General features: G+C 43.1%; 1 protein-coding gene across 1 annotated transcript in view; it reads left to right on the top strand.

Annotated features, from left to right (window-relative positions):
- The first annotated feature begins 875 nt into the window (after window positions 1-875).
- nsun3 (NOP2/Sun RNA methyltransferase 3) overlaps window positions 876-24,476 on the top strand; it is a 70,978-nt gene continuing 47,377 nt past the window's right edge. Inside the window, exons 1-2 of the mRNA XM_070892909.1 lie at window positions 876-1,114; window positions 8,750-8,865. Of these exons, the coding sequence (XP_070749010.1) occupies window positions 938-1,114; window positions 8,750-8,865 (293 nt within the window). The 5' untranslated portion in view covers window positions 876-937. The remainder of the gene's footprint in view (window positions 1,115-8,749; window positions 8,866-24,476) is intronic.

The raw sequence follows: 24,476 nt of genomic DNA on the forward strand, positions 1-24,476 counted from the left end.
TTTTTTTTGAATACTTAAATATTGAGTTGCCCACTCAGTTTTTCAGGCTTTGATCAACCTCATGGGCCACTAATTTACAGAATTGTTAGAATTATGAGATTGTAATCCCCACAACTGCCTGCCCCAAAATCTAGCACCAGTGGTGAGCCTGGACTTTGGTAGCATTGGAGGAAGAGATGATGCTGGGGGCTGGCCGACATCCTGACGTTCAGCAGGACTGTGGTGCAGCTGCTGAGGTTTGGCAGCACACATCATGGTCCTGCACTTCTGCAGTACGAAATGTGGGGTTGGTTGCTGAGGTTTAATAGCATAAGAAAATGAGCTATCCTGAAGCTTGGCAGCAATGTGGTGTGGGTCTGGAGATTAGCAGCAAGGGGTGGAGGGTCATGGGGATTTTTTACACTGAAAAAATGATGCTGTAGTAGGGTGCCTCGTAGCACTGAAAAGCGGGGGCCTTGAGTTAAGAATGGCGCACGGGGCTCCTGGGGTTTGGTAATGCTGTGTCAGGGTTTGGGGTGTAGCAGCAGTAGCTAGCGGTACCAGGCATGTGGTAATTAGAGCGGAGGAGTCTTGGTTTTTGTCACTGTCAGGGCGGTTCCTAGGGTCTGGTAGCAGTAGGGTAGGAGCCCTGCGCCTGTGACAAGACAGGGTGGTGGATCTGCCAGCACTGAGGAAGGCTCTGCAGTCTGGCAGAGGTGGAAGAGGCAAGTCCCAGTGCCTGACAGCACCGACAGAGCGATTCACAAAGTGAGAGGGGTGTTCCTGGGGTTCAGGACTCAGGAAGCACAGGGGAGGGAGCATTACAGCTTCTCCCTAGGCTGGCGATCCCGGTGGGTCGGTCTCGGATCGACTACTGGTGTCGGAGGAACGTGAGCTGCCCCGCGTCAGCCGGCCGGGGGAGGGCGGTAGAGCCGGGGGCCGGTGCCCCGTGGCCGCCATGATCCGGGGAGCTGTCGCCACCGCTTTGCTCACACAAGCCGGCGGCGGTACAGGTGTCGGCCTCACTTTATCACGCGGCCGGTTCAAGTCTCTCAGGGCCGCAGAGCAGCTTGGACAGGTCCGCGGCCCAGAGCGGGGTCCGAGTGTAGGCCCCGGCCCCCGCCCCCAGCAGCAGGTGAGAGCCGCCATTCGCCGTTGGATGAGCCGAGGGCCGATGGTGCCACAGTGACTCGGGTTCAGGCTGGCTGAGTTTGCCGATACTCGCCCTTATTAATGTGTAAATGACCCGGCAACTAGTGGCGAGCAGGGGATGCTTCTGACAGGGTCACAGACCTGAAACAGTAACTCTGTTTCTCTCTCCACAGATGCTGCCTGACCTGCTGAGTATTTCCAGCATTTTCTGTTATTTTATATAAGGGATCATTATCATAAGCAGTTCCACTCTAAAAGTGAGTTCTCAGGTGACTGCACAGTCCAATGCGGGAATAACAGTCTCTGTCACAGGTAGGGCAGACAGTGGTTGAAGGAAAGGGATATAGCCGGGGAATCGCCAACCGGCACAAGTTGCCGGATGATTTGTGCCGCATCCGCCGTGAACTTCCCCCTAAGTGTCACAGAGCCATAAGTTGCTGTGGCGGGACATCTCACCGCGTCTGCTGTTAGCTAGACTTGGCCTTGCACGTTTAGGATTTTTACATTTTTTGCTTGGCAAGTTGCTAACGTCACAGCGAGGGCATGCAACAATGCATCTCCTTAACCAACCGGATTGAAGTATGGCGATAAACACCGCAAGGACTGAGAAGGAATTGTAAATTAGAGTGGGTGAATTCAATGTCAAATCAGGTACAGGAAGTGAAATAAAAAGAGGGAAAGAAAGATTGGATTCCGAGAGAGAAAAAGAGACAAAGGAAAAGTGAAATTAAAAAAAAATCTTCAACAAATAAAACCTGAAGAAATGAGTCCACACTTGTAATTATAAATTTTCAGTGCCGGAAAGGTTAACTGGCAGTAATTAACAGTTATTGTGTCGTTAAAAGGGCACTTGTAATGGACGAGACTAAACTTTCTGTGGCAAGTTTAGTTCGTATCTACTGTGCAAGGACAGGAACTTCACGCCGTTCAACACATTTCAATGGTGAGGAATACAGCAAGATGCCGTTTTCACGGCAATGCGAACAGCAGTTTTGGGATTTTTGAGTTTTACTGTGCCTCTGCCCATCATCTGAAATATCTGTACCATTTGTGCATAAATAATGAGTGCCATTAACCGCACAGGAAAATCAGGGCCATGTTGCTGCATTTTCTCATTAATTGTCGATTAAATGTGCCAGAGGAAATTAAGTCTAGTAATTAACAGCGTAAATACAGTTTTAAAAAGTGATCATTATTCATGACTGCCGACGAACCTTTATTGCCCAGAAAATGAACAATTGCAAGTTTGGAGTCTCATTCATTCAGGCTGTGAATTGTTGTTGGAGATTTAAAAAATGTTAAGAAAAATCAAAATTCTGACTCTTCCTTTCTGCCTCTTTTATCTCTTTCAATCCAATCTTTCTTTCCCTCTTTATTTTTCTTTCTGCACCTTATTTGGCATTCACCCTTCTTCTCAGTCCTTCCCCTGTTTATTTCTGAATCCTTAAATATTATTGTTAAGGAGATAGACTGTTTGCCCAGTTTTTCATTAAGGTCCAAGATACCCTGTTGCCCTTCTGCACCGTTATCAGCTCACACTTTCGGCAACGTTGTGGACAATTCTTTTGAAAGCCTAAATGTGCACTAAAACAAGGCTAATGAGACGCTTGGCAATATCCGGCCCAATGTTTTTTACATCAGTTGGTCAGCCAGGGATGGACTGCGCTCAGAGTGCTCGGGTTGGAAATCCAGATATACTTAGTGCATAAACAACCCCAACCAAGGGCCGTAGAGTAGGAGAGAAGATAAGGTCAATAGGTCAAGTGACATCCAGCTTGAGTTTTAAAAACTTGCACAATTGCAGCAGGCGACCGGTTCAAAATCATGGAAAAGAATGATCAGAGTAGGAGAAAGGGCAAGGAGTCCTCATTTCAATGGAAGATTGCAGGCCAGAGAAAGAGCATGTAAGATGGAATATTTCGAGATTATGGGGAAGAAGAGAAGAAAGGAGTAATGATCACAATATTAGTGATAAAACAGACACAAGAAAGATTCTGATGAAGCAATTCACGTGGGTTGAAGCTGAGAGAAGGACCAGCTATCAGCTGAAAAACCTTTTCTTGTATGCTGGCAAGGAGTGAAAGAGATGTTAAAAGGACCTCCCCAGATACAAAACAGCATTTTTTATATAATGAGATGTTAAAAATAAAAGTTTTGGGGTTCAAAGAGGAAATGGGGCTTCTGGGAAGAAGTTAACAATGGAGAAAATGTAGTAGTTCTATTTGATAGCAAGATAGTGAGTCAAGAATGTCAATAATTAAAGTATTAAAATAGGAGATTGATACAGATAGTTGCTATGACATGAAGAAACTGTCTTTGAAGAACTCGAAGAAACAGGAGTATAAGTTTTCTAGTCGTAGCAGAACTGGAATGTGCCAAGCATAATGCTTCCCAACTTTCCAGCTGGATTAAACTCCCAAGGTTTTCTGGCACCAGCTTTAATTATATATTTATAGCAAGTTCATGACACATATTGGGGCTTGGTGGTGAGATATGTCTAAAGGGCATGGAAAAATTGTGCATGTACTGCAACAAAAAATTCGAGATTTTAATTAAATATTGCATATGAGGGCGAAATGCTGCAGCCTTTGTAAAGCCCACAAATATTTTAAAAGGTTTGTGTGTATGCATATGTATCAACCTTTACAAAACTGTAGGGGTCAAAAATGTGGAGGCAAGAAAAATCTATAAGTGATGGAGTGACACAGCACCCGGCCCCTAGACAGCTGGCCAAGTCATGCTGCTGCATGAGCTGGGCGCAGGGAATTACATTGAATCCACAATAGAGAAATGGGCTATTCTGCCCATCTAATCTATGCTAGTGTTTTATACTCCACATGAGTCTCTTCCCACTCTAATTACCTCTTCCCACCCTGCCACCTTATCCCACTATTCCCTTCTCCCTCAGGTATGCATCAAATATCCCTTAAATGGATCAATGGAATTTGTTTCAATCACTCCATGGGTGGCATCGAGTTTCACTTTCTGAGGAGAGTCGGCATTGTCCACAGAGGACAACAATGCAACATGCCTGGCAGGTGGCGACGGCCAGGTTTAGTGCTGTGTATATTATCTGCTGGACCTGGGACCAGTTTGGAAGAAGATAGCACACCTTCAGAAAGCTACCAAGCTCAGATACTCAAGAGTAGCATTTACCAGGTAGAAGGCCCAAGTGTGCATGCCACCCACAAAAATGTTGCTTGTTCAACATTTATTGCTGGCTGAGGTCAAACTCTTGCACAACTATACAGCTCTTTTGTTGATCATGCATGCCAACATCTGTGGTTGGGATAATTTGGAGTCCATTATTAAAGAAGCAGTAGCAGGATATTTGGAAAAGCATAATTCGGTCAGGCAGAGTCAGCATGGATTTATGAAGGGGAAGTCATGTTTGACAAATTTGCTGGAATTCTTTAGGATGTAAAGAACAGGGTGGGTAAAGGGGAACCAGTGGATGTGGTGTATTTGGACTTCCAGAAGGCATTTGACAAGGTGCCACATAAAAGGTTACTGCACAAGATAAAAGTTCATGGGGTTGGAGGTAATATATTAGCATGCATAGAGGATTGGCTAACTAACAGAAAACAGAGTGTCGGGATAAATGGTTCATTCTCGGGTTGGCAATCAGTAACTAGTGGGGTGCCACAGGGATAAGTGCTGGGACCCCAACTACTTACAATCTATATGAACGACTTGGAAGAAAGATACAAAGATGGGAGGAAAACCAATGTGTGAGGAGGACACAAAAAATCTCAAAAAGGTCATAGACAGGCTAAGTGAGCGAGCAAAAATTTGGCAGATGGAGTATAATGTTGGAATGTGGCAGAAAAAAAAATCAAAGAGCAAGTTATTATTTAAATGGAGAAAAATTGCAAAGTGCTGCGGTGCTGCGGTACAGCGGGACCTGGGGGTACTTATGCATGAAACACAAAAGGATAGTATGCAAGTACAGCAAGTGACCAGGAAGGCAAATGGAATCTTGGCCTTTATTGCAAAGGGGATGGAGTATAAAAGCAGGGAAGTCTTGCTACAGTTGTACAGGGTAATGGTGAGGCCACACCTGGAATACTGCGTGCAGTTTTGGTTTCCATATTTACAAAAGGATATAATTGGTTTGGAGGCAGTTCAGAGAAGGTTCACTAGGTTGATTCCAGAGATGAAGGGGATGACTTATGAGGAAAGGTTGAGGAAGTTGAGCCTCTACTCATTGGAATTCAGAAGAATGAGAGGTGATCTTATCAAAACGTAAAAGATTATGAGGGGGCTTGACAAGGTGGATGCAGAGAGGATGTTTCCATTGATAGGGGAGACTAGAACTAGTGAGCGTAATCTTAGAATAAGGGGCCGCCCATTTAAAACTGAGATGAGGAGGAATTTCTTCTCAGAAGGTTGTAAATCTATGGAATTCGCTGCCTCAGAGAGCTGTGGAAGCCAGGACATTGTTTATCTCTGTATTAAATGTATTCAATTTCTTAACCGATAACGGGTTATGGGGAGCAGGCAGGGAAGTGGACCTGAGTTCATGATCGTATCAGCCATGATCGTATTAAATGGCGGAGCAGGTTCGAGGGGCCATATGGCGGCCTACTGCTCCTATTTCTTATGTTCTTGTACTCTGGCAAGGCATGCATTCAAACTGTAGATCACAACTGACACCCTTGGCATACTCACATCTTCAATGGGCCTCACATTTGAATATTATCAGTATTATATATGGTTACTTATTGCAACAAAATGGATCTCATGTCTGCTATCAGTGACCCCTCACTTTGGGAAGTGCTATTCAATGGAAAAGGAGATGAAGCTGGTAATGCTAACCAATGCATCAACCTGTTTACTGAATGTATGGGCAGCACATTAGCTGATATTGCAGGCGATATTACACAAGCCTGAAAGGAGGCAGGGACAAAAATGTTGAGGCAGAAGTTGTTGCCAACTCCCATTGGCTTGCTTTTCCTGTATGAATTCAACTATGAAATACAAGATTTGTGGTGCTTTGAAATCAACCCCCATCATTACTTTTCAACTTGCTGACCACTATATACTCTTCAAGACATTTAGATGTCTTGTCAGTCTTGAGCTTCCATGAAATCTCCTTTTTCGTATTCCTTCTTCCTTTCAGCTCCTCCTGTTTTGCTGAAGCTTTAAAAATACTTTAATTACTACTGACTTTCTGGTGAATTAGCCGACAATATTTGGCTTACTAGGTTGTACATAAAAGTTATATACGGTCAAGAGAAAGGCAAATTTTTAAAATAAAAATGCAAACACAAATTAATACCAAAAGCCAGTACTATACTGAAAACCTGGTGTAAAGCTGTTTTACAGCTGTATCAGTCATGGAGCTTGCCTTAGCTACCTTCCAGATTGGTAGAGTGAGCACCCAGTCCTAAATAAATGAAAAATTGTGCGAGCCTTCATATAAATGGATCATAATATTTAAATGACGCCATAACCCTTTTTAACGAGGCCACTTTAAGACAGTCTTAAAGGCCTTCCAGAAGTCTGTGCTTAGCCCTAAACTAGTACAGATCCGCATATATAGGTCTGAGTCAGATTTTACAGTACCTTTCCTGTACCACTGACCTTAATGATTGAAAAATATACCCTAGGATTTTCATTGCCCAATGAAGAACAAGCATGTAGGAGAGCAAACTGTAATGATTAAACTATTAAACAATAAGATAAATGGAGGTCATATACACTGAGGCATGAAAGAAATTGATGAATGTGGAGTGGAAGAATCAGCAAAGGAATGGACAGCATTGGATCATTCAGTGTAGGTGATTGTTAATGTGGAGAAGAAACAAAGTTTAACAGAGAACAACTACATGGAATCTCTGAGTGCCATCAATTACAGCACAGATAAATTTGAGAGGAAACTAGATATCCATAAACATAACTAGTGTAAAACCATATAATGGTTTAGAAGTGTACATGCAAGTCCCATCAAAGGCTTTTGAAATACAAGACTGGGAGATCAACAAAGAGCTCATGAACTGAGTTCCAGGGTGTGTACCATAGACAAGAAGTTTAGTAATGGAATGATCATACTGAAAACAATGATGATCACAATCTAAGCTAATTTTAAGTTTTTGAATAATTTGAATTAATAGCATCTTCAGTAACTTTAGAAAGTACAGATACAAGGGTAACTAGGGTTATCGACCTTTAAATGGTATAATTGTCAATTATAGCTTTTCATTAAGAAAAAGACCGGCTGCCTAACTGCTAAAAAAAAGTTATTAAATTAGTACCTGGCTATATTCTTAAACATACACACACTTGGTCTACTTAGACTTGCCTAGGAATGCGAGTATGATCTTGGATATTATTTCCACCAACTTAATCATTTTTAGATACTGCGTGGCAGTGCAGGACCTATTAATGTTTACCTGCTTCTGCAGGAGCAGCAGAGAAGTACTTGGGTATAGACGTACCTAATTGCACCAAAACTACAACTGGAATGTTTCTACTTGGGTTTTGCAAAACCTATAATTTATGATTGTTAGAAGCAAAGTATTTCTCACCTTGAAACAATTCAACCTTTTAATCGGGATTGAATTTATTCCAGAGTTGAGCAAATAAGCAAGAATCTAACACAGCGCAGCTGCCTGTTTACTTCCAAATGCACAAACCGTATATAATATAAACGGGACAGCTGTACAAGAACCACAGCTTACCTTGTGTGCAGCAGGCAATATTTTGAGAAATTAGTAGCTGGTGCACAACTGAGACATTGGTCTTTTCTAGCCATTAAGTTTTGGAAATATTATTTCCCTCCCTCCCCTCCACCCCTGCCAATGAGTGCAGCATTTAAAATCATTGGCGAAGATAGACAGATTTTTGAGTGATAAGGGAATAAAGGGTTATGGGGAGCGGGGGCAGGGAAGTGGAGCTGAGTCTATGATCAGATCAGCCATGATCTTACTAAATGGCAGAGCAGGCTCGAGGGGTCAGGTGGCCTATTCCTGCTCCTATTTCTTATGTACGAGAATAGACATCAATTTTGAGGGAAGATATTTTTCTATAGGGTAGCTTTTAAAATGCAATTATCTCGGAATAGTTTAAGTCACAGCTTTATACAGCAAAGAGTATAGGAATTATTATAAAGGTATTGGAATGCACTTTGAAAGAAATAAAACAGTTTTTGTAAACCTTTCCTCCCTTTCTCCTGAAGGTGTGTTACATACTAGGGTATGGCCAGCAGCTCTTCAGCACCTTGTTCATTGGCCATTTTTCATATGTAAATTTTGGCAGGCAATTTCTTCTTTCTCACCACCCCTTTCTGCCCCTTCCAACCCCGCCCCCCCCCCCCCTCAACTGAACAACATTTAGAAGAGAGAACTTGGGTTGTTTTCACTGCTGTTTTAATGTAAACTGCATATACACAGTACATGAAGAACATTTGAACATTTTTGGTGCATGCTTACTATTATTTGAAAAAGGATATCTGGATAGTCTCCACTGGATACAGGAAGTTTTGTATTATTGGTTACTTTCTACATAGTGAAATAACAGGATAAAAGAAGGTGATGGCAATTTAAAGACAGATTCATAATGAGCAACAGAGTTGGTGGAAGCAATTACTGTTATAAATTTTGTTTTCATTTTTTAGACAAACAAGAAGTCTCATATCAGACAGAAACCACAGAAACAAATTTGCAAACCTGTTTTGGAACATTTTGATGAAAAATATGGACAAGAACTTGGGGAATTATGGGACAAAGTCAGGTAATAAAAGAGGTAATTTCCTCCTTGATAAATTAGATTGAAATAAGGCATAAATATTGTAATATTCATTTACCAAATACAAATAAAGTTATGATTACATGCTATAGATGTAATCCCAGTCTCAATTTAACATGTCATCTGAAATACGCACCGTCAACAGTACGACATTAAAGTGTCGGCCTAGATTACACGCTCAAGTCTCTATAATGGGGCTTAAACCTACGATTTTCTGACTCGGAGAATTGAGTGCTACTATTGAGCCAAGCCGAATGTCGAAGGAAAAGTTAAAATTTGTCAACAGATTAAATAATTAAAACTAGTGTATCTCTTGCAGCATTGCTCATGGGGTGAGATTCAGACCAGATACTCAGTTTGACAGTGCTGTGGAGAGTATAGGCCAGATGGATTAGAGAACGTAGTTGTAATGTGGAGCTAGCACGGGCATAACTGGCTGAATGACTACTTTCTGTGCTGAAATTTCTGTGATTCATTGATTCTGCTTTGGTTCGGTATTCACTAAGGAGGACACAAATAACCTTCCGGATATAAAAAGGGGTCAGAGGGTCTAGTAAGAAGGAGGAATTGAGGGAAATCCTGATTAGTCGGGAAATTGTGTTGGGGAAATTGATGGGATTGAAGGCCGATAAATCCCCAGGGCCTGATGGACTGCATCCCAGAGTACTTAGGGAGGTGACCTTGGAAATAGCGGATGCATTGACAGTCATTTTCCAACCTTCCATAGACTCTGGATCAGTTCCTATGGAGTGGAGGATGGCCAATGTAACCCCACTTTTTAAAAAAGGAGGGAGAGAGAAAACAGGGAATTATAGACTGGTCAGCCTGACATCGGTAGTGGGTAAAATAATGTAATCAATTATTATGGATGCCATAGCAGCGCATTTGGAAAGAGGTGACATGATAGGTCCAAGTCAGCATGGATTTGTGAAAGGGAAATCATGCTTGACAAATCTTATGGAATTTTTTGAGGATGTTTCCAGTAGAGTAGACAAGGGGAACCAGTTGATGTGGTGTATTTGGACTTTGAGAAGGCTTTCGACAAGGTCCCACACAAGAGATTAATCTGCAAAGTTAAAGCACATGGGATTGGGAGTAGTGTGCTGACGTGGATTGAAATATAGAAAATAGGTGCAGGAGTCGGCCATTCGGCCCTTCGAGCCTGCACCGCCATTCAATGAGTTCATGGCTGAACATGCAACCTCAGTACCCCATTCCTGCTTTCTCGCCATGCCCCTTGATCCCCCTAGTAGTAAGGACTACATCTAACTCCTTTTTGAATATATTTAATAAATTGGCCTCAACAACTTTCTGTGGTAGAGAATTCCACAGGTTCACCACTCTCTGGGTGAAGAAGTTTCTCCTCATCTCGGTCCTAAATGGCTTACCCCTTATCCTTAGACTGTGACCCCTGGTTCTGGACTTCCCCAACATTGGGAACATTCTTCCTGCATCTAACCTGTCTAAACCCATCAGAATTTTAAACGTTTCTATGAGATCCCCTCTCATTCTTCTGAACTCCAGTGAATACAAGCCCAGTTGATCCAGTCTTTCTTGATAGGTCAGTCCCGCCATCCCGGGAATCAGTCTGGTGAACCTTCGCTGCACTTCCTCAATAGCAAGAATGTCCTTCCTCAAGTTAGGAGACCAAAACTGTACGCAATACTCCAGGTGTGGCCTCACCAAGGCCCTGTACAACTGTAGTAACACCTCCGTGCCCTGTACTCAAATCCCCTTGCTATGAAGGCCAATGTGCCATTTGCTTTCTTAACCGTCTGCTGTACCTGCATGCCAACCTTCAATGATTGATGTACCATGACACCCAGGTCTCGTTGCACCTCCCCTTTTCCTAATCTGTCACCATTCAGATAATAGTCTGTCTCTCTGTTTTTACCACCAAAATGGATAACCTCACATTTATCCACATTATACTTCATCTGCCATGCATTTGCCCACTCACCGAACCTATCCAAGTCACTCTGCAGCCTCATAGCATCCTCCTCGCAGCCCACACTGCCACCCAACTTCGTGTCATCTGCAAATTTGGAGATACGACATTTAGTTCCCTCGTCTAAATCATTAATGTACAATGTAAACAGCTGGGGCCCCAGTACAGAACCTTGCGGTACCCCACTAGTCACTGCCTGCCATTCTGAAAAGTACCCATTTACTCCTACTCTTTGCTTCCTGTCTGCCAACCAGTTCTCAATCCACGTCAGCACACTACCCCCAATCCCATGTGCTTTAACTTTACACATTAATCTCTTGTGTGGGACCTTGTCGAAAGCCTTCTGAAAGTCCAAATACACCACATCAACTGGTTCTCCCTTGTCCACTCTACTGGAAACATCCTCAAAAAATTCCAGAAGATTTGTCAAGCATGATTTTCCTTTCACAAATCCATGCTGACTTGGACCTATCATGTCACCTCTTTCCAAATGCGCTGCTATGACATCCTTAATAATTGATTCCATCATTTTACCCACGACCGATGTCAGACTGACCGGTCTATAATTCCTTGTTTTCTCTCCCTCCTTTTTTAAAAAGTGGGGTTACATTGGCTACCCTCCACTCCATAGGAACTGATCCAAAGTCTATGGAATGTTGGAAAATGACTGCCAATGCATCTGCTATTTCCAAGGCCACTTCCTTAAGTACTGTGGGATGCAGTCCATCAGGCCCTGGGGATTTATCGGCCTTCAATCCCATCAATTTCCCCAACACAATTTCCCAACTAATAAGGATTTCCCTCAGTTCCTCCTTCTTACTAGACCCTCTGACCCCTTTTATATCCGGAAGGTTGTTTCGTTCGGCATTCACTAAGGAGGACACAAAGTACTTGTTCAATTGGTCTGCCATTTCTTTGTTCCCCATTATGACTTCCCCTGATTCTGACTGCAGAGGACCTACGTTTGTCTTTACTAACCTTTTTTTCTTTACACATCTATAGAAACTTTTGCAATCCGTCATAATGTTCCCTACAAGCTTCCTCTTGTACTCTATTTTCCCTGCCCTAATCAAACCCTTTGTCCTCCTCTGCTGAGTTCTAAATTTCTCCCAGTCCCCGGGTTCGCTGCTATTTCTGGCCAATTTGTGTGCCACTTCCTTGGCTTTAATACTATCCCTGATTTCCCTTGATAGCCACGGTTGAGCCACCTTCCCTTTTTTATTTTTATGCCAGACAGGGATGTACAGTTGTTGTAGTTCATCCATGCGGTCTCTAAATGTCTGCCAATTCCCATCCACAGTCAACCCCTTAAGTACCATTCGCCAATCTATCCTAGCCAATTCACGCCTCATACCTTCAAAGTTAGCCTTCTTTAAGTTCTGGACCATGGTCTCTGAATTAACTGTTTCATTCTCCATCCCAATGTCGAATTCCACCATATTATGGTCACTTTCCCAAGGGGCATCGCACAACGAGATTGCTAATTAATCCTCTCTCATTACACAACACCCAGTCTAAGATGGCGTCCCCCCTAGTTGTTCCTCAACATATTGGTCTAGAAAACCATCCCTTATGCACTCCAGGAAATCCTCCTCCACTGTATTGCTTCCAGTTTGATTAGCCCAATCGATATTCATATTAAAGTCACCGATGATAACTGCTGCACCTTTATTGCATGCACCCCTAATTTCCTGTTTGATGCCCTCCCCAACATCACTACTACTGTTTGGAGGTCTGTACACAACTCCCACTAACGTTTTTTGCCCTTTGGTGTTCTGCAGCTCTACCCATATAGATTCCACATCATCCAAGCTAATGTCCTTCCTAACTATTGCATTAATCTCCTCTTTAACCAGCAATGCTACCTCACCTCCTTTTCCTTTTATTCTATCCTTCCTGAATGTTGAATACCCATGGATGTTAAGTTCCCAGCCCTGATCATCCTGGAGCCACGTCTCTGTAATCCCAGTCACATCATATCTGTTAACATCTATTTGCACAGTTAATTCATCCACCTTATTACGGATACTCCTTGCATTAATACACAATGCCTTCAGGCTTGTTTTTTTAACACCCTTTGTCCTTTTAGAATTATGATGTAGTGTGGCCCATTTATATTTCTTGCCTTTGTTTACTCGGCCTTCCACTATTGCTTTTTACCATCTGTTTCTGACTCCATATTACTTTGCCCTATCTCGCTGCATAGGTTCCCATCCCCCTGCCATATTAGTTTAAACACTCCCGAACTGCATTAGCAAATGTTACCCCCAGGACATCAGTTCCAGTCCTGCCCAAGTGCAGACCGTCACTTTTGTACAGGTCCCACTTCCCCCAGAACTGGTTCCAATGTCCCAGGAATTTGAATCCCTCCCTCTTGCACCACTGCTGAAGCCACATATTTATTCTAACTATCCTGCTCCCTCTACTCTGATTAGCACGTGGCACTGGTAGCAATCTAGAGATTACTACCTTTTGAGGTCCTACTTTTTAATTTATCTCCTAGCTCCCTAAATTCAGCTTGTAGGACCTCTTCCCGCTTCTTACCTATATCGTTGGTACCACGACAACTGGCTGTTCACCCTCCCTCTCCAGAATGCTCTGCAGCCGCTCCGAGACATCCTTGACCCTTGCACCAGGGAGGCAACATACCATCCTGGAGTCTCGGTTGCTGCCGCAGAAACTCCTATCTATTCCCCTTACAATAGAGTCCCCTATCACTATAGCTCTCCCACTCTTTTTCCCACATTTCTGCGCAGCAGAGCCACCCACGGTGCCATGAACCTGGCTGCTGGTGCCTTCCCCTGGTAAGTCATCTCCCCCAACAGTATCCAAAACGGTATATCTGTTTTGGAGGGAGATGACCGCAGGGGACTCCTGCACTACCTTCCTGCTCTTGCCTTGTCTCTTGGTCACCCATTCACTATCTGACCTAACCCTTACCTGCGGTGTGACCAACGCACTAAATGTGCTGTCCACAACATTCTCAGCATCGCGCATGCTCCAGAGTGAGTCCATCCGCAGCTCCAGTGCCGTCATGTGGTCTGTCAGGAGCTGCAGCTGGACACACTTCCCGCACACATAGTCAGGGACACTGAAAGCGTCCCTGACTTCCCACATAGCACAGGAGGAGCATGGCACAGGTCCGAGCTCTCCTGCCATGACTTAACCCTTAAATGAATTTACTTACTAAAATTTACTTAAACACCAAACAGCTACTTAGTAGTTCGCTGCCAATTAAACCAATCTAAAAGTCAGTCTAAAAGAGAGTTATACTTACCAGTCGAACAGCCAACCACTTACCAGCTTGGCTGTGACGTCACCTCTCGATTTCACACCCCTCTATCTTTGTCTGCAACTGGTTGGGCTGGTCTCTGGGCCTCCGTCTCCTACTCTCGTAATCTTTATCAGCTGCTCTAGTGTTAGCACTGGTAGGAAAAACAAGACAAAACAGCACCTGCCACCCCGGCTTGCCTGAACTCACCCACTTACCATACTCACAAATGCCACTCTATGCTGTTGCACTCCGTGCTCTGCACGAGCTACCTCTTTTTAAACTGTATTGCGGTCAGATTGAGAACTGGTTGGCAGTCAGGAAGCAAAGAGTAGGAGTAAATGAGTACTTTTCAGAATGGCAGGCAGTGACTAGTGGGGTACCGCAAGGTTCTGTGCTGGGGCCCCAGCTGTTTACATTGTACATTAATGATTTAGACGAGGGGATTAAATGTAGTATCTCCAAATTTGCGGATGACACTAAGTTGGGTGGCAGTGTGAGCTGCGAGGAGGATGCTATGAGGCTGCAGAGTGACTTGGATAGGTTAGATGAGTGGGCAAATGCATGGCAGATGAAGTATAATGTGGATAAATGTGAGGTTATCCATTTTGGTGGTAAAAACAGAGAGACAGACTATTATCTGAATGGTGACAGATTAGGAAAAGGGGAGGTGCAACGAGACCTGGGTGTCATGGTACATCAGTCATTGAAGGTTGGGATGCAGGTAGAGCAGGCGGTTAAGAAAGCAAATGGCATGTTGGCCTTCATAGCAAGGGGATTTGAGTACAGGGGCACGGAGGTGTTACTACAGTTGTATAGGGCCTTGGTGAGGCCACACCTGGAGTATTGTGTACAGTTTTGGTCTCCTAACTTGAGGAAGGACATTCTTGCTATTGAGGGAGTGCAGCGAAGGTTCACCAGACTGATTCCCGGGATGGCGGTACTGACATATCAAGAAAAACTGGATCAACTGGACTTGTATTCACTGGAGTTCAGAAGAATGAGAGGGGACCTCATAGAAATGTTTAAAATTCTGACGGGCTTAGACAGGCTAGATGCAGGAAGAATGTTCCCAATGTTGGGGAAGTCCAGAACCAGGGGTCACAGTCTAAGGATAAGGGGTAAGCCATTTAGGACCGAGATGAGGAGAAACTTCTTCTCCCAGAGAGTGGTGAACCTGTGGAATTCTCTACCACAGAAAGTTGTTGAGGCCAATTCACTAAATATATTCAAAAAGGAGTTAGATGTAGTCCTTACTACTCGGGGGATCAAGGGGTATGGCGAGAAAGCAGGAATGGGGTACTGAAGTTACGTGTTCGGCCATGAACTCATGGAATGGCGGTGCAGGCTCGAAGGGCCGAATGGCCTACTCCTGCACCTATTTTCTATGTTTCCACCAATTTCTAACGTTGCCTTTTATACAGATAGGATCAAAAATTCAACTCTTCAAAGCAATAAATATGTACCCTATGGAGACCACACATTCTTCGAATTGATGGATATTAGACACAGAGCAGACTTTTATGAGACTATCAGAAAGAATGTGACTGCTTTATTGGCAAATGTGTGTTGCATAGGCTTACAGAGCATTCGTTGTTATCATTTTTCTTGGTAGCAAGATCAGGTCATTAAATATGGCAATATCTGGTTTTCAATCCTCAAATGGCCTCTCAAATCTTTGAGACACATTTCTGTGATCTGAGAGTATAATGAATAAAGAAGGAAGTAGATTAATCACCTTTTGGTAATACAGTCATTAATCTTTTTAATTATAACTTCTGTACATTACCATAATTTCCACACTTCACCCCTCTTGATTCATAATTGTACTGGACTATTACTTCAGTACTTTTAGTTTTTAATAAGTTTAACGCTGTGCATTACCAGAATTTGTAGACCATTACAATAAGCTTATTTATAGTTTAATTGTAAAACTTCATGTTGTGCATTTTCACTTGCTAATATCTCTGATCGTTGAAAAGAATGGAGATGTGTACTCTGAGGAAATCCTTATGTAGTGAAAGATTTAATTCAAACAACCCTGAAAGAGAAAGAATCCCTGCAATTTGTCTCCCAGTTGGGCTTGTTCCTAGTTGTGGTATATGAACCATATATGAAATTATGTAAGTAACTAAAATTAAGAATCTATTGTATTTGTTCATCCATCATATTTTGCCCTAGGGTGGTTTCTCACTCAAGTCTCACACATCTTTGAGCTACTTATTGGGAAGAGTAGCTGAGGTGGTTTCCCGTCGTCTTCCACACAGTTTTTATCTTCGGAGTACCTTCTCTTAGGTAGGCTGGAATCAACGCTAAAGATCCCCACTGCACTTTACAATGGGGGGAACCCAAACCATCAGACGCAGGTACTTTCGCTGGACGTCAGTATTCAGAGCCAGCAATCCTGTCTCCACTTGCCAGGCCTGTTTGGAGTAGGGCCAAACCCAATCTTTCTGACTTAGAGGTGGTAATACTGCCACTGAGCCAATGGTTACTCCATCTGGACATAATGAATGTCAATCCAGTATTTAGAGACCATTTTCTGGTTTCCATTTGCTAGGGCTATCTGGAGTGGGGCTCGAACCCTTCACCTTCTGACTCGGAGGTGGGAATGCTACCATTAAGCCATAGGCTCTCTCCCTATCTATTCTGTAATACTAAGTTTTCATGAAAGTTAATACAACATGCCTGAACTTTATAATAGTGCTCTTTGTGATTTTTTTTTTGGGGCATTAAAATCATATAATTTACAAGTGCCCCCTATAAAAGGGGAGGAGGACACTAAAACCGGCAATTAAAACAAATTAAACTTTAAAACATAAAATCAAATTAAAATTTGGTTGCCGGGGGTGATGATGCACTCCAGTCCCTCCGACGCCCACCTCTCACGGAAGGCCACGAGCGTACCGGTGGACACCGCGTGCTCCATCTCCAAGGACACCCTGGCCCAGATGTAGGCGCGGAAGAGAGGCATGCAGTCAGGCTGAACGACCCCCTCGACCGCCCGCTGCCTGGACCGGCTGATGGCACCCTTGGCCGTGCCCAGGAGCAGTCCTATGAGGAGGCCCTCGGACCTACCTGCTCCCCTCTGCACAGGGTGCCCAAAGATCAGGAGTGTGGGACTGAAGTGCAGCCAGAATTTCAGGAGCAGCCCCTTTAAATATTGGAAATGGGGCTGCAACCTCGTGCATTCAATAAAAACATGGAACACGGACTCTTCCAGACCGCAGAAATTGCAGGCGGCCTGGGAGCCCGTGAACCGGCTTAAAAATTTGTTGCACGGGACTGATAGTGCTCTTTGTATATTTTGGCGAGTACTTCAGCTGATGGCTCTTTATCCTACCTGTATCTAATTAGCATAGCAGCATTTGTAGCACCTGTAACTAATTAGCACAGCAAAAGTGTTGCACCTGCATCTAATTAGCACCACAACAGTTGACCCACCTGTGTCTAATTAGCACAGCAACCATTCTTCAAACTGGAGCAGCTGGACTGGCTGATTACCGTCTCAACTTGTTCTCTCTCATAAGGGAGTGAGTACTCATCATCCCGATCAGTGACCATCCAGGGGATAACCTCTGTCACACATTTTTGAAAGGCTCATTAATTGAAGAGCAGGCAGCACCTTTTCATCCAAAGATCAAGTTGGTTTGTTTCATTGGGAACTTCTTAATTGTGTTTAGAATGTATTTTCCTGCAGTAAATTGGGTGAATCCTGTCCAGTTCTATACTTGAGTATTTACTTGCATATAGTATTTTGTTGTAGGGTGGTATTGAGGAAGGTCCAATCACATAGTACTGTCAGTTGTGTATATGTGCAAGTAATACTGTAAAGTTCATCTCAAAACTTTAGTCAAAAGCAGGATAAGTCAAGATGCTTGACCCTTGAGAGATTAAATATTGGAGTTTGCATCTATTTAGAAATTGTTTCCAAATTACAGCACACGATCAGATGAAGGGCTCCATTTTAGTTGTGCTTGAAATGTTATATTAGACATGACATTATAATGCAATATGATATACCAATATTGAAAGTGGTGGAAGACAAGTTCTAATGAAGTTACCTTGGTAAAAAACAGAACTTTGCTGAACCATCAAATACTGTTCTATTTATATGTATGTATACTCTTTAGTATTTATCAAATGTTTGTGCTGTCACTGTTCAATTGTGTATATATATATTGGTTGGTGTACATCGTGAAAGTCTGGTCTGTTACCCACCAAATTGAACAATATTTGATAGTGTGGTTGAATGTAAGTCAGTAAGCAATTGGTATTTGATCCTTGGTGCTTGCTTCTGCTAAAAGTCGTTATCAAAAAGATACAGATTGTAGGAGATGAGGACTGCCTGCCTCTCTGTGGTTACATCCAAGCCAGGATGTCCCTGGAGATGGAGCACACGGTGTCCATCGTGGCCTTCCACGAGAGGTGGGCGCCGGAGGGACTGGAGTGCATCATCACCCCCGGCAACCACATTTTAATTTGAACCACATGTCTAAAGTTTAATTTGTTTAAGTTTGTTGGTTTTAGTGCCCCCAGCCCCCCTTTTAGCCAGGCGGCACTTGTATAATTTGTGTTTTTGGTGCCCTCAAAAAAAAAAACAAGGGGGCACTTGATTGAAAGTTTTTGGAGTGTGACCCCCCCCCCCCCGTCTTTAACCAGGGGCACTTGATTATTGATTGCAACAAAATAGTTGTAGACCTGTTGATTGTGCCCTTAAAAGAAAAAGGGGCACTTGATTTAAAAGTTTTACTTGATTTCCAGTTGCAACTTATTGTAGGTGATGAGGACTGCCTGCCTCTCTTCTGCGGTTACATCCGAGCCAGGGTGGTCCCTGGAGATGGAGCACGCGGTGTCCACCGGTACGCTCACGGCCTTCTGCGAGAGGTGGGCACCGGAGGGACTGGAGTGCATCATTTCAACAGGGAACAGAATTTTAATGTGATTTGATTTGACAAAGGTTCCCTTTATGTTCAATTGTTAGTTTGTGTTTTCGGTGCCCTCAAAAAAAAACCCAAAGGGGCACTTGAATGAAAGTTTCTGGAGTGTGATCACCCCCCCCCCCCCCCCCCCCCCACCCCACCACCACTTTTAATCAGGGGCACTTGATTATTGTTTCTACAAAAATAGTTGTAGGAGATGAGGACAACATAAAGGAGCTGTTGTTAAACCACTGAGATAAAATGATTTATAAAACCTCATCTGTTTAAAAAAAGCCTGATGACTGAAGTACTGTACAATTACTACTGCCTTGTCTATATGCAGTTGTACAACACATCTGAAATGTGATTGTAAGTTAATTTTAATATGCCCCCAAAAAAGGAATTCATGGAACTTGGTGGCATATTTTATCATGGTCTAGTAATTAAATGCATAATTACCAAATTATTGGTAAAAATAATACAATATAGATTATTATTATCAATAGTTATTGTTTCTCTTTTGGCTTGTTCCATATTTGAAGTACTGTGTAACTAGCCAAAGATAATGTATAGTTTTCAGGTTAGGATGCCAGTTTTTGAATCTTAAACAAAATTTAAAATCTAATTTTTGTAATCATTACATTTTATATTTCATATGGTAATGAAGGGTCCAGTAGGAGGAGGAGAAGTAGGTTGATGAGAATAAACATTATAGTTACAACCTACCCTGCCATGAGTGCTGACACTGCTGTTCATAAGGTTGGAATTGTTGAGAGAAAAAAAGAATAAAATGTACAGTTTCATATGTTGTTCACTGCCCTGGAGCATCAGCTTGCTTCACTTAATAGCACTCTTGCCTCTGGGCCAGAGTTGGAACCCATACCAGGACTTCAGCCCCTGGTATCTGCTATGTGCCTAATGAGGGCTTAAAGCCATGTTTGTCAATTTCTAATGACTAACTACTGACTATCCACCTGGGAAAGAGGGAGATGAACAGGATCTCTTTAGGGTTAAGATGGCTCCAAAATTGTATGGCTGGCAATGGAAGTTCGGAACTGTTAACTTTTCATGGCAGAGTTAATAATCAGACACCTGAGCCAGGCAAGTCTGCAGTGGATGATTGATCAGTCAGCCTGACTCATTAATGGGTGCTGTTGGGCTATATCTGTCAGTGAGGGTGCTTTATTTCCATTTGGTTCCAGATAATCATACAAGCCAGTACCCTAATGGATGGACAATGCAGCGGGAAACTTGCGTGCCTCAGTGAATCATAGAAATTTACAGCACAAAAGGAGGCCATTCGGCCCATTGTTTCTGTGCCGGTTGAAAAAGAGCTATCCAGCCTAATCCCACTTTCAAGTTCTTGGTCCATAACCTTGTAGGTTCCGACACTTCAGGTGCATATCCAAGTACTTTTCAAATGTGGCGAGGGTTTCTGCCTCTACCAGTGCCTCTGATGTTCAGAGAAGGTTCACTAGGTTGATTCCGGAGTTGAGGATGTTGACTTATGATGATAGGTTGGGCCTATACTCATTGGAGTTCAGAAGAATGAGAGGTGATCTTATCGAAACGTATAAGATAATGAGGAGGCTCGACAAGGTGGATACAGAGAGGATATTTCCACTCGGGAAACTAAAACTAGGAGGCATAGTCTTGGAATAAGGTGCCACCCATTTAAAACTGAGGAGGAATTTCTTCTGAGGGTTGTAAATCTATTGAATTCTCTGCCCCAGAGAGCTGTGGAGGCTGGGTCATTGAATATATTTAAGGCAGAGATAGACAGATTTTTAAGCGATAAGGGTTATGGGGAGCGGGCAGGGAAGTGGAGCTGAATCCATGATCAGATCAGCCATGATCTTATTAAATGGTGAAGCAGGCTCGAGGGGCCAGGTGGCCTACTCATGCTCCTATTTCTTATGTTCTTACCACCCTTTCAGGCAGTGCGTTCCGGACCCCACCACCTTCTGGGTGAAAAAAATTCTCCTCAATTCCGCTCTAATCCTTCAACCAATTACTTTAAATTTATGCCCCCTGGTTATTGACCTCTTTGCTAAGAGAAATAGGTCCTTTCTATCCACTCTATTTAGGCCCCTTATAAATTTATACACCTCAATTGAATCTCCCCTCAGTCTCCTCTGTTTCAAAGAAAACAGTCCCAATCTTTACTCATAGCTAAAATTCTCCAGTCCAGGAAACATCCTTGTAAATTACCTCTGTACCCACTCTAGAGCGATCACATGCTTCCTGTAATGTGGTGAGCAGAACTTTACGCAGTTTTCTAGCTGTTTCCTAACTAGTGTTTTATTCAATTCTAGCATAACCACCTTGCTCTTGTATTCTATGCCTCGGCAAAGAAAGGAAAGTATCCCGTATGCCTTCTTAGCCACCTTATCTCCCTGTCCTGCCAACTTCAGTGATCTGTGGACATGCACTTCAAAGTCCCTCTGTTCCTCTACACTCCTCAGTAGCCTACCATTTATTGTGTATTCCCTTGCCTTGTTTACCCTCCCCAAATGCATTACCTCACATTTCTTTGGATTGAATTCAATTTGCTACTTTTCAGGTTTGCAGCTTACCAGCATTGGTGCCGGAGGACTGCTAATGTTGTACCGTTGTTAAAAAGGGCGAAATTATCAGCCAGTCAGCCTAACCTCAGTGGTGGGCAAATTATTGGAAACATTTCTGAGGGACAGTATTAACCACCTGACCAGTCCATTCATATCTTCCTGCAGTTTACAGCTTTCTCCTCAATATCAACCACACAGCCGATTTTTGTATCATCCGCAAACTTCTTAATCATGCTCCCTACATTTAAGTCTAAATCATTGATGTACACCACAAAAAGCAAAAGACCTAGCAGTGAGCCCAGCAGAATGCCATTGGAAACAGCCTTTCAGTCACAAAAACATCTGTCGACCATTACCCTTTGCTTCCTGCCTCTGAGCCAATTTTGGATCAAACTTGCTACTTTGGATCCCGTGGGCTTTTATGTTTCTGACCAGTATGCGATGTGGGACTTTGTCAAAAGTCTTGCTAAAATCCATGTAGATTATATCAAATGCGCTACCCTCAACGACCTTCCCTTAACAAATCCATGCTGACTGGCTGTGATTACTCCGTGCCTTTCTAAATGACAATACTGTTCCTCAGAAATTTTTACAATAATTTGCCCACCACTGAGGTTAGGCTGACTGGCTGATAATTTCGCCCTTTTTAACAATGGTACAACATTAGCAGTCCTCCGGCATCAATGCTGGTAAGCTGCATTTTTTTAGCTGGTTATACACCAGCAGTAGTACCTTTGCACACACCTTGTGTTGCTAAGATATGTCTCTCATAGAAACATAGAAAATAGGTGCAGGAGCAGGCCAATTGGCCCTTCGAGCCTGCACCACCATTCAATATGATCATGGCTGATCATGAAACTTTAGTACCCCATTCCTGCTTTCTCTCCATACCCGTTGATCCCTTTAGCCGTAAGGGCCACATCTAACTCCCTTTTGAATATATCTAACGAGCTGGCCGCAACACCTTTCTGCGGTAGAGAATTCCACAGGTTCACCACTCTCTGGGTGAAGAAGTTTCTCCTCATCTTGGTCCTAAATGGCTTACCCCTTATCCTTTAGACTGTGACTCCTGGTCTGCACTTCCCCAACATCTTCCTGCATCTAATCTATCCAATCCTGTGAGAATTTTATGTTTCTATGAGATCCCCTCTCATTCTTTTAAATTCCAGTGAATATAAGCCTAGTCAATCCAGTCTTTCTTCATATGTCAGTCCTGCCATCCCAGGAATCAGTCTGGTGAACCTTTGCTGCACTCCCTCAGCAGCAAGAATGTCCTTCCTCAGATTAGGAGACCAAAACTGTGCACAATATTCAAGGGGAGGCCTCACCAAGGCCCTGTACAACTGCAATAAGACCTCTCTGCTTCTATACTCAAATCCTCTTGCTATGAAGGCCAACATGCCCTCCTGCTGTACCTGCATGCCAACTTTCAATGACTGATGTACCATGACACCCAGGTCTCGTTGCACCTCCCCTTTTCCTAATCTGTCACTATTCAGATAATATTCTGCCTTCCTGTTTTTGCCACCAGAGTGGATAAGCTCACATTTATCCACATTATACTGCATCTGCCATGCATTTTCCCACTCACCTAACCTGTCCAAATCACCCTGCAGCCTCTTGGCATCCTCCTCGCAGCTCACACTGCCACCCAGCTTAGTGTCATCTGCAAACTTGGAGATATTACTCTCAATTCCTTCATCTAAATCATTGATGTATATTGTAAATAGCTGGGGTCCCGGCACTGAACCTTGCGGTACCCCACTAGTCACTGACTTCCATTCTGAAAAGGACCCGTTTATTCCTTCTCTTTGCTTCCTGTCTGCCAACCAGTTCTCTGTCCACATCAATACATTACCCCCAATACCATGTGCTTTAATTTTGCACACTAATCTCTTATGTGGGACCTTGTCAAAAGCCTTTTGAAAGTCCAAATACACTACATCCACTGGTTCTCCCTTGTCCACTCTACTTGTTACATCCTCAAAAAATTCCAGAAGATTTTTCAAACATGATTTCCCTTTCATAAATCCATGCTGACTTGGACCGATCCTGTCACTGCTTTCCAAATGCACTGCTATTACATCTTTAATAATTGATTCCAACATTTTCCCCATTACCGATATCAGGCTAACCGGTTTATAATTCCCTGTTTTCTCTCTCCCTCCTTTTTTTAAAAAGTGGGGTTACATTAGCTACTCTCCAATCTATAGGAACTAATCCAGAGTCTATAGAATGTTGGAAAATGACCACCAATGCATCCACTATTTCTAGGACCACTTCCTTATGTACTCTGGGATGCAGACTATCAGGCCCTGGGAATTTATCTGTCTTCAATCCCATCAATTTCCCTAACACAATTTCCTTCAGTTCCTCCTTCTCGCTAGACCCTCGGTCCCCTAGTATTTCCGGAAGGTTATTTGTGTCTTCCTTAGTGAAGACAGAACCAAAGTGTTCGTTCAATTGGTCTGCCATTTCTTTGTTCCCCATTATAAATTCACCTGATTCTGACTGCATAGGACCTACATTTGTCTTCACTAATCTTTTTCTCTTCACAAATCTATAGAAGCGTTTGCAGTCAGTTTTTATGTTTCCTGCAAGCTTACTCTCATACTTTATTTTCCCCCTCCTACTTAAACCTTTGTCCTCCTCTGCTGAATTCTAAATTTCTCCCAGTCCTCAGGTTTGCTGCGTTTTCTGGCCAATTTATGTGCCTCTTCCTTGGATTTAATATTATCCCTAATTTCCATTGTTAGCCACGGTTGAGCCACCTTCCCCGTTTTATTTTACGCCAGATAGGGATGTACAATTGTTGAAGTTCATCCATGTGAACTTTAAATGTCTGCCATTGACTATCCACCGTCAACCCTTTAAGTATCATTCGCCAG

This window comes from Pristiophorus japonicus, chromosome 11 (assembly GCF_044704955.1).
Source record: "Pristiophorus japonicus isolate sPriJap1 chromosome 11, sPriJap1.hap1, whole genome shotgun sequence".
NCBI classification, from domain to species: domain Eukaryota; kingdom Metazoa; phylum Chordata; class Chondrichthyes; family Pristiophoridae; genus Pristiophorus; species Pristiophorus japonicus.